At 33.3% G+C, this 12,042-nt stretch overlaps 1 protein-coding gene across 1 annotated transcript in view; it reads right to left on the bottom strand.

Moving 5' to 3' along the window:
* Nucleotides 1–846, bottom strand: part of LOC108293853 (MAM domain-containing glycosylphosphatidylinositol anchor protein 2) — a gene marked incomplete at its 5' end in the record, with an annotated part of 80,249 nt that extends 79,403 nt beyond the window's left edge. Inside the window, one exon of the mRNA XM_017515448.2 lies at nucleotides 680–846. Within this exon, the coding sequence (XP_017370937.2) occupies nucleotides 680–846 (167 nt within the window). The remainder of the gene's footprint in view (nucleotides 1–679) is intronic.
* Between the last annotated feature and the right edge of the window lie 11,196 nt (nucleotides 847–12,042).

Below are 12,042 nucleotides of genomic sequence, written 5' to 3'. Positions count from 1 at the left end.
GATCAAATCTTCAAAAATGTTTTGTTATGCTGAAATTGATCCAGATAAAATGCTAAGAAGAAAAAATGTGAAGACCTACATTTAAGTTTCAAAAATATCATTTATACAAAGGATACATGAGTTTAATATTTTAACTCTTTGAAAAAGATATCATTTTTTCCACAAAATCCTTGATCTTCAGCCCCCTTAAGAAACTATCATACTTTAATTTCTTCTCATTTTACTAAAGTATTTCTATTTCTCAGACGTATTAAATTAGCTTATGCAGCATTCTGTATATACCTTGAACTCCTAAAGTAAAAATACGTCTGACTTCTCACTTCTTAGGAACCAAGACAAATGATTATGCATTATAGGTGAGTGGGAACACATCTGAATTAAGTTCCTTTTATAAAGTTATACCATGTAATTTATCTCGCATATCTAGTGATGAAGGATTTTAGAAGGCCCAAACGCTGTCACTTCAGTATGTCTACTGTCATAGTGAAAATTGTGTAAATTAATTTCAAAGATTATGTAACTCAGAACAGTTTGTGTAGAGTAATACACAGTGAAAACATACATATACATACATATACATAAAATATGTTTTGGAATTCATGCAAAACTACTAGAAAAATGATAACAAGGTCTTCACAGAGGTGTACAAAGTAAAAAGGTCATCGATTAGGTTTCTCACCTGCCTGATACCCAACCGATATGCAACAATCCGATCCACTGCATCAGGATTCATCTGTGTCCATTGTAGACTGTAAGAATAAACACGGTGTCTGTTCTGCCATACAGGATTGTAGGTATCATAATAGAATTCTGGAGCATAGGCCTTTCCTGAAAACAGAAAGTGTGCTTAAATTTGAATGATGGCATATTGTAGTGTAAGCATATTTATTCCCTTTGGCCTTTTTACCATTTCTGATATATCTTCCATTAGTAATTATTCTATGAGAAAAGTCCTATGCTTAAAATCCATTCACTTCTCTGGATACGTTTTGAGAACAGATGTGACAATTCCTGGTTGATTGAATGAGCAGTGTGAGAACAGAAGAAAGATGAACACAAAAGTATTTGGCCTAGGTGATGGGAGAAATGGAATTTTCATCAAGCAAAATGGAAATCTATGGGAGGATGAAATCTGGAGAGAGAAGATCAAAGTCATTTTTAAATAATTTGAGTGATCTAAATGGATACATCAAATATGCAGTAGGATATAACTAGTCTGGAATATAAGAGAGATCAAAACTGGAGCTATCATCTTGCTAACCATAGGCATGCAGATAGAATTTAAATTTAAAGCTATGAGACTGATAATATCACCAAGGGAGTGTGAGGAGACAGAGAAGACGAAAGTCTAAGCACTGGGGCAATCCAAGGTTAAGAGTTATGGGAGGAGATAAAAACCACACAGAAGCCTGAGAGGGAACAACTATAAATTCTGGGAAAACTAAAAATGTGGTATCCTAAAGGTCAAAAGAGGTATTTCAGGAAGTGAGTGATCCACTGTGTGGAAAACAATTAGTGGACATGAAAATTTGTGTTTGTATTACCTGTAGCTTTCATCAATAAAGTGAACTTAATAAAACTTGAAACAATTACTTAATAACAAACAATGTGGTCAAGATTTAGCTTATATTTAGATTTTTAAACAAATGTTAATTACATATAGTATACATAGCACATACAAACCATCTCATTTTTTTTAATTGCCCAAATGAAAAGTTTACATACCATTTGGAGTATAGATCCAACTTCATAATATTCTGAAGTATATTTTTTCTATTACAAATATCATATTTATTTAATAATACAACAATATTTAATGAGAACCTATTCAATGCAAAGTATTGTCCTAGGTATTAGGAACATAATGAATGAGGAGGTATGGCCTCCTCATTAGTTGAAATTAATTAAAATTTTTTCCAGACTTTTCATGCAGCTTTGCAATTCTTAAGTTGAAAAGCTGTATTTTTATCATCACTTAACATCTTTAACATCATTTAACATCTTTTCTTTTTTAAAAGAAATTAGATTAGGCCAGCTGTAGTGGTTGACGCCTATAATCTCAGCACTTTGGGCAGCAGAGGTGCTTAGATCTCTTGAGCCCAGTTGTTAAAGACCCACCAACCTGAGCAATATAGCAAAATCCTGTGTCTACAAAAAAAAAAAAAAGAACCTGGCATGGTGTAGTGCACCTGTGGTCCCAGCTTCTCAGGAGGACCTACTTGCTGAGGTGGAGATTCACCTGAACCTGAGCCTGGGGAGGTGGAAGTTGCAGTGAGCCAAGATTGTGCCACTGCACTCCAACCTGAGAGACAGGGCCAGACCCTCTTTAAAAAAAAAAAAAAATAGCAAAGTTCCAGATTAGAGGAAAACAACATACTCAGTGAAGGAATCAGTAATCAAAACATTCTTGATAATTTGTATTTGAAACAAAATTTTTCAAAATGAAATTGAGGTGAATTTAGTAGTAACTGAATCAGACAGCTAGAGGTTTTAACTAAATACACACATCCATGGCCGGGCACGGTGGCTCATGCCTGTAATCCCAGCACTTTGGGAGGCCGAGGTGGGTGGATCATGAGGTCAAGAGATCGAGACCATCCTGGCCAACATGGTGAAACCCCGTCTCTACTAAAAATACAAAAATTAGCTGGGTGTAGTGGCATGTGCCTGTAATCCCAGCTACTCGGGAGGCTGAGGCAGGAGAATTGCTTGAACCCGGGAGGTGGAAGTGGCAGTGAGCTGAGATTGTGCCACTGCACTCCAGCCTGGCGCCTGGTGACAGAAAAAAAAAAATACACATTAAATACCTACAAACTTAATAAAGAAGTAATGAGCTGCTTAGATAAGTGATATAAACCTGGAGTATTATCATTACAAAGTAGTTATCTAGATTGAACTGCAGAAGTAAAAGTCTAGTGTTTATTTTCTATGAGGACTGGGGGGATTGCTTTTGTTGTTTAACCAAGGAGGAAACCTAAGGGTGATTAGATTCAGTTCTAAGTAGCACATTCTGAATAAAATGAACAATTCATTCAAAGAGAATCAAGAAGAGATTACAGGCACAACTAAGGGTTATTTAGCAAGGAAAACAAAAGGAGTATCTCTCAAAAATGGGCAAATGGTTTTCTAAAAGTTGAAATCAATCACAGATAAAATCAGACTAAATGTTAACAAGTCTATGAAATAAGATGAATACCAGTGATTGCCTATTAAAAGGGTACATATTTTGACTTAGAAATGTTCTACCAGTAGTCTTTCAATATGGAATGGCCTACCTCAGTAGACTATAAATTTCCCTTCACTTGAGGTATTTAGTCAACACTTGAACAGTCATGTAGCAGGGCTGAGATGGGTAGCTGCCCACCAGATGGTCATTTAAAATAATTTTCAGTCCCAAAACTGAACTGTAGGCTGCTATAAAATGTTTGCCTGTCAAACTAGATTTGATATGTTAACTAATTTTAGATTAAATCTGGCTTAAATATGGAGGAATTGGCACTTCAAAATTATCTCATAACATTTAAAAATATTCCTCTTGAAAGGCCATATATTTATTGTAAAGAATAATGTCTTTCCAAATATAGTATTCATAAGGATGAATTCATCTCTAACGTGGTGACCAGGAATCCAGACATTCTCAAATACTCCAGGTTATTCTGGTGCAAGGAAATACAGACCTTACAATTTGGAATGCTTTAAAGAGGCTGAAATTTGTCTCCTGAAATTACCTCCAAATCTATATAACAAAAAATGTATCCTAAAGTTGTAAGAAACTTCTCTTTGGTCTTCTTCCTCCCCTGAGACTGGCAGCAGCATGCCTGATCCAACAGCTAGAATCTCTCTGGGGCAAGACTGGGAGACATCAGATAATGAGGATGGAGCGAAGTAGGATAGAATAATGACAGGAAATAATCAAAGCACTTCAGGAAGTAGCTATCCTAGTGTAGTTGACTTTTGTTGACTACCACAAGGCTAACTGGCTGCATGCCATGAATGCAAATTGTCATTATTCTAGGAACATTATTTATCTAAATGAACACCTTAGAGGTTATTGAAATAGTTTTACCCTGAAGTTAAAAAACAGATTCTCATGATCTTGTAAGTAATATGAATTTGTTTATCATGATCTATATTCAAGGTAGTAAAAAATTAAGCTCCAATGTAACCTACTTAAATTACAAATAGATTAAATTTCACTATAAAATTCCACCATCATCTTTATATTTAATTGCAAACTATTACAAACACTTTCCAATGTATTTTGTTTAATGCTTTTTCTGCATTGGGTAAATCACAGGTAATATTTTTTCATGGAGCATTAGATTAGAAAATACTTGAGAGATTATTTCAGTGCCTCATAGATAAAGAAATTAAGGTACAAGGTGGAGATGTGAATAACATATGGAAGACTATGTGAATAATCAAATACAATAAGATCTATTACATTTTTTTTACTTTGAATCATGAGATTAAAAAAGAAATTAGAGAAAGTTTTATTTAGTTGAATAATCATATTACCTTGGAAACAAAGGTTAAAAAGCATTTTTAGATAGTGTATAAATAGTAGTGATTGGTAATAAGTAATAGCTAATCAGAAATAATTTTGAGTTGTTATGATTAAACATGGGCAGGCTTGCTTATGTCTCAGAACATAGTTTCAACTTTTTCTGGGGAAAAGCTTTAAAAAGAAAAAATGTTTCCTGATTTTATTGAAAAAGGGCATCTTAAAAATTTTTGAAACCAAACACACTTAATTTTGTCCTCTAATTTCAGAGCCAATTATACTTTATGCTTATATGCTCATTTGTAAGAAAGAAAGTGAAACTAAGGAAATATCCGTATAATAATCTTGGGCTTTGACATCCAAACATGACATCTACTGGTTAAACAGGGAAATAATTCATAAGTATTTTTTTCTATATTTTACCTCAGGCATTTTAATTCTTCCAGTAAGCATATCAATAAAATTTTCTTACTCTTTCACATTCTAGTTTGATTCTTATGCAATGTTGTTCCAATCTACATTTTTTTCAGATTTACTGATGTAGAACTATATTCATTAACTGAACTGGGAGGTAATTTTTGGAATCATTAGGTATGATTCTATATAAAACTTGGATTTAAAAAAATCCCTAAAATATCTATATGGAAAAAAAAATTGTTTTTGAAAATATTTTATGGATTTATATAAAGATACAGATATTTTATTTTGCAAAAAAGGTTTTGAAAAATGATTATACTGAGATTGAAAAATATAATTTTATGCATAAAGTTCAAACTTAAATTAAAAACAATTATTCCCATTATGAACACTTAAAATGTACTTGGATAAAGGAACTGATTTTAGTAAAGTCAATACTGTTTTTGAAATAAAAACAAAAGAAAGTATATAATAGTGATAAAGACCACATATATCTTGCTTTTGAAAATAATTCACATTTTGGAAAATAGGCTGTAGGGAGATAAACTTAAAAGAACTACACAGGTTTATAGGACATGTTTGCAAATTTAGGGATATCTATTAATTTTTCACTTTGTAAAAGAGACATTATATAGCTAATATTGCTTTCCTATGAAATGCTGACAAATCTGGGTAAATAAAATGAGCTCATTTTATATCAGATTGCACAGTCTCAGAAAAAAACTCATACAAAACAAATTCTGGTACAGTTGTTGGCATAATTGACTGAAAACAACAAATTTATAGCTTTCATCTAAAAATGCCAGATGAAATTATACCAGACATCTTTTTAGATGTATGTTTGCAAGCAAGAAAAGGAAGTCTCTAGGGATCAAAAAACACTGCTGAAAACAAAACATTGAATAAGAGTTTGGGGAGAAAAATAGAGTGCTGTTAGTCTTTTGTACCCTTGGGAGATGGATTTTCAGGCCCATGGGAGATAAGGTTAATACGCTACTGCTAGATGAGAAGTTGGTAATGGGCCACCACATATGACCAAAATCTATAAAAGTTATCGTTTCAGACACAGCGTATACTAGAAAAAAAATTGACTCTCACCAGTACAGGAAGATGAGAAAAAGTATTTACATTGCCATAAAAAAATGTTTCTGACTAGTATACTGCTGAAGTGCTTGAAAAGAGCCAATGCCAAACTGGTCTTGAAAGACATGCTGTCAACTTAAAGTGCATTGAATTCCTCTAAATCCCAATGATTATAAATTCATAAATAGCTTGGATACGCAAATATAAGAAAACATTCCATTGTGAGAGATTAACAAGGTGAATAAATAGAAAGATTAGACTTCAGATAATAGGAAAAATAAAATAGAATTTAGGGCCGGTTGTGGTGTCTCATGCCTATAATCTCAACACTTTGGGAGGCCAATGTGGGTCGATCATCTGAGGTCAGGATTCTTAGACCAGCCTGACTGACATGCTGAAACCCCATCCCTACTGGAAAAAAAATACAAAATTAGCCAGGCATGTTGGTGCATGCCTGTAATCTCAGCTACTCAAGAGGCTGAGGCAGGAGAATCACTTGAACGCAGGAGGTAGAGGTTGCAGTGAGCTGAGATCATGACAAAAAAGAGAAAAAAAAAATGGAATTTAGGCTGGGCTCAGTGGCTTACTCCTGTAATCCCAGAACTTTGGGAGGCCAAGGTGGGAGGATCACATGTGGTTAGGTGTTTAAGACCTGCCAAGCCAACATGGTGAAACCCTGTCTATACTAAAAATACAAAAATCAACTGGGAGTGGTGGCTGGTACCCTTAATCCCAGCTACTCTGGAGGCTGAGGCAGGGGAATCGCTTGAATATGGGAGGCAAAGGTTGCAGTGAGCTGAGATTGCCCACTGCACTCCAGCCTGGGTGACAAGGCAAGACTGCCTAAAAAAGAAGAAGAAAAAGAGAATTTATGAGTATAATTCATGATACTGAAACCATACAATAGAAAAATATAAACAAACACCATGGAACATTCCATGAAAGAATAATTGATAACCTCTATTGGGACTAATGAAAGGCTTTGTCTGGCATTTTAATTGATTTTAAAGAAGAAAAACATCAAATACCTCAGACAAGTTTGGTTCATGAAGGAATAATAAAGAAAAGAAATAAAGAATGACCTTAGATGGAGAAAAATGAATATATTATCAATACTTTAGAAACGACTAAAGGATATGGTATTGTTACCACATGCAGTGTGCCCTTCTTTCCTGCCAAACTCTGCACTTCTGAAGAACAAGGATGATATCAGCTCTTACCAAAATGGCTGACATAATTCATGTGCTTGCATAATAAGACAGGAAAAATATGTCAGTTCCAACTTGTGAAACATCTTAGTGATATATTAAGATGTTGAGTATTTTCTTTAAAGTCCAATTATTCTGAAATGATTTTAACCAGTCCTCATGTAAATAGGAGAAAAGATTTTATAGTGAATTCACTGATACTCATTTTTTAGTATGAAAAGAATTCAGTGATGGCAAAGAATTGAATAGAAGCCAAATAATCAAAATGGTGGTAAGGAAAGAATTTCACAAAAAACACACTTGTAAAGTATCAGAAATAATAAAACCTAATTTAAAACTTCTCAAATGTATACCCAAGGTAAACTTAAACACCGATGATACACTGATTTGAAAAAAAAAAAAGCCTTCTAAAAATCATGTATATCACAGCTCTGAAAGCTAATCAGTATAGTCAAATGATTTGAGTGTCAAAGTCATATTGTGTTTACATACACAGACTGGCTAAGGCAGTGAGTTATATATTAAAATGTTAGGAATAACATATAAAAATATACGCAGCTCTCTGTCATTCCTCCATAGGGCAAAACACAGAACATGCAATTATTGGAACCAGAATTACACTCTCTTCAAATTAATGAATCTTGAGTCATATTAATTAGAAAAGAAAAGATAAAACTGAAAATGTTTCTACAGAAGTAGTAAATTTTTAATCAGGGAAATGATACGCATTTATATTTTACAACAGTAACTGCTGGGAAAGAAGCTAATGGATTGAATGAGTGAGAAACCTGAGGCAGGAAACTAGTAAAAAAAAAAAAATAATACTGCCTACAAAAAAGAGATATGTGATTTGAGAAATGAAGAAAAGCTGATTAATTCAAAAGTGATTGCACATAAACTACTGATCAACATGTGTCTTCTGACGGGATCCTGGGCATAGACTCCTAAATTTTCGATCTTGAGGGGCTGAATGGGCACTAGCATCTCTAACTGAGATGGAAAATGACTGTGAGCATCTCATCCTGGAAAAGGGAGTGAAAAATTTCATTATGTCTTGAAATTCTGTCCTTCTGAAGGCTTATTGTTTAGATTCAAAGCCATATAAAAGTATGTCATGAAATTGAGAGCATAAAGAGTAATTGAGGACAGTAAGATTTAATTCTGTCAAGTCAAAATAAAATTTTTAAAAACAGCAGTATATTCATCTCTTATCTATATTTGGCATTTAGTTGTATTTAATATTAGGTCTTACCATATTAAAATTAAGCAATGCAGGAATTATTACTCATTTGATGGTTTCTACCTATTTCTTTGGCTTGAAAGATACTAAGTTAATAAGAAGGAATTTTAAAATGTTAAATTTTAAATTTTAAAATGTTAAACATGCCAGTAGTATTTAATAAAATAATTGTATCTGATTTTAAAACAATATCTTGGAATTAAGATAAATGTCACAGCAGCAATAAAACTGAATGTCATTAATAGTCTGTTCAACAGTGATAACTTATCAATATGTGTGCAGGAAATAAAAACATAACTAATACAACTGAAGTCAATGATAACATCTCTCAGTTAAAGATTCATTTTTAAATGAATTCATTTTATTCAATTTAAATTCATTTTAAAATGAATGCAAGATGTGTGTAACAATTTATAATTCAACTAAATCATTTACATCAAGTGCTTTTTTACTTGAGATAGAGATGTGTTTATCAATACTGTGTCTTCCTATTTAGGAACAGCGAATATATTTTTCAATGATGAGTCATTATCATGACATTATTTTTAAATTGGAGTATAGCTGGTTTATCCCTTACTTGAAGTTATTTTCTTCTGCTGGAAGCAGAGCTGTACCTATCACACTAAGGCAGACTACACTGTGACTACACTTTACCACTCAAGAACTTCCTAAGAATATATAGTCATGGAAATCAGGTTTACTGATTAGTTAAATAATAAAACTATTGATTATAGTGTCAGTCTTTACAAATAAGGCTGAGATCTTTATAGAAAGCCTTTAAATCTGCTCAGGCATAAGGTACAATTGCTTTAGTTACAATATTATGATGTCTCCTGTAGGTCGTGTCTCTTCAAATTAAAACTGCTGAAAAAATTAATTTCTCATTTCCCAGAAATGATTTTATTTAAAACACTCTGTGTCAAGTTAGTATTCCTATTAATCTGGACAACTTGTTTATAAAAATCAGTTTTAGCATAATTTAAAAAATTCATTCACAAAAACAATACTTTTAGCCAATATATGAATTTATGAACTGATAAATTCATAATAATATGTCTAGAGCATTGTTATGAAGAACATATATCAGGGGAAAGTGGGAACAAGCTTTATGGAATTCATGGATAAATTCACTTATAAAAGGAATTCTGTTTCCTCTCTTGCATTTACAGATTGATCTTTTAGATTATGTCTTCTTTGTAACTATTAGAGTTTACTAACATTGAATCTCACTCTTATCACTTCACAGCAACAAAAGCTTTGTAACTCAGTATTTTATTGAATAAATCAATCAGCAAACTTTCCACATGATTTCACTTCTCCTACTCACTTTCTAGTGACTCAGCATGCCAATAACGGAATGTTTCTAAAGCCCCAGTTTTTAGCTTCACACACTTTGATCCCATAAACCAAAATACGTTCCTCCTGCAGTTTGTCTCTGCTTTTCAATTATCTATCTTTAAATACCAAAATCATGACTATGCTTCCTTCCTTGAGTTAACTCTTTTTTCTATGATAATTATCTACATCATAGTACTTAGAATTTACTTAGGAAAACATAATGTTATTCCAAAACATAAGAACTCCAGAAAATGTTTTCTATAAAATTATTTTTATCTTTTTGAGGCCCTTTCCCAGATTTAGACATAATATAATTGAGGCCAGTAATGTGTACTGAACAATGCAAAGCAACCACACCATTTCACATGTAAACATAATTCTTAGTTCATGGGACATATAAAAACAGTTGGCTGGCTGAATTTGGCTCTGGGGTCACAACTATGACCCACAGTTTCTAAGCTCTGTTCTAAATCATTTCAGGATGTGACATTTGCAATTTATTAACTACTAAGTTCTTATCTGAGAGTTTAGAATATACTATGTTTGCATCTTAAAAAATGTCTTTCTCAGGCTTGACCTGTCTGCCAAATTGCTTATTTTAAACAAATATGCCATTTATGTAGGTAGGAATCATAGCTTTGGTGAAGAGTGAAAGTTATCCACATTGAATCTCTAACTATATAGCTAGCAAACTGTAAAAACTGAAAGACTCCAAGCCTAGATTCCCGGTGCTAATTTGAATTATGTATACTTAATATTACATCAAATCCCTAGGAGGAAAATGAACCTCCTAGATTTGGGACCTCCTAGATATGAATGCTGGGTCTTTGGAATTGCTTGCTTGGAAACTTTGCTAATTACTCCTCAAGGTGAAGGTTACAAAAGATGTATGATTTATGTTATCTAATTTTGACAATATAGTTTTCTTGGTAGGGCAAATGTCTAACTGAATTATAGAATGTCTGAGAATACACAAATGACATTTTAATTTAGCAAGTTAACTTGGTAATTGAGTATAATAAAGGCAATGCTACAAGTATTTTTAGCTTTCAATCAATATATATTTTAAATAATATAAATATATAAATAGTATTTGACCTGATACATGCTTAAGACACATATTTTTAATAAATTCATATAGTCCATGATTCATATAGTCCATGATATAATTTTTTTTTGAGGGAGTCTCACTCTGTCTCCCAGACTGGAGTATAATGATGCCATCTTGACTCACTGTAACTTCCACCTCCCGGGTTCAAGTGATTCTCCTACCTCAGCCTCCCAAGTAGCTAGGGTTACACACCGAGCTAATTTTTGTATTTTTATAGAGAGAGGGTTTTGCCATGTTGGCTAGGCTAGTCTAGAATTCCTGAATTGAGGAGATTTGTCCACCTCAGACTCCCAAAATGTTAGGTTTACAGACATGAGCCATTGTACCTGGCCTGAGATTATATAATTTGGGAGGATGACAAATGCAAAATTCACCTAATTATGCAATGAGTTGACAGGTTATTTGTGCTCCTATTTTTATTTTCAGAATTGGCCATGTCATTCCAATTCTGAATATTCATTTACAACTGAAAACTACTTCATGACTATACAAAACCCAAAGAAGAAGAAGAAAAAAAAAAAAAAGACTGAGAGGTTCAATATTTCTAACATGTAATACTCAAATGTTAACAAAACCATAAAGTCTAACAGAATTTGTCTCCCACAGATAATTAAAACTTAGTATCAATTGCACTTTGTAGATGCAGTACAAGCAATACTTTTTAAAAGTTCTCTAGAACAAATTGAAAGAGATTTAACATGTCATCAGTGTATTTATTATTATTATATTTTAAGTTCTGGGGTACATGTTCAGAATGTGAAGGTTTATTACATAGGTATACATGTGCCATGGTGGTTAGCTGCATATATCACCCCATCATCTACGTTAGGAAATTAGTTATTTCACCTAATACTATCCTTCCCTTAGTCCCCCAGACCCCTACTATCCCTTCCCTAGACCCACCCACAACAGCACCCTGTGTGTGATGTTCCCCTCCCTGTATCCATGTGTTCTTGTTGTTGAAAACCCACTTATGAGTGATAACATGCAGTGTTTGGTTTTCTGTTCTGTGCCAGTTTGCTGAGAATGATGGTTTCCGGCTTCATCCGTGTCCCTGAAAAGGACATGAACTCATACTTTTTGATGGCTGCATAGTATTCCATGGTGTATGTGTGCCACATTTTCGTTATCTGGTCTGTCA

The sequence above is a fragment of the Cebus imitator genome, unplaced genomic scaffold (assembly GCF_001604975.1).
Source record: "Cebus imitator isolate Cc_AM_T3 unplaced genomic scaffold, Cebus_imitator-1.0 Scaffold551, whole genome shotgun sequence".
Lineage (NCBI taxonomy): Eukaryota > Metazoa > Chordata > Mammalia > Primates > Cebidae > Cebus > Cebus imitator.
The sequence above is the reverse complement of the archived record's forward strand: the minus strand, read 5'-3'. Positions and strand labels throughout refer to the sequence as shown.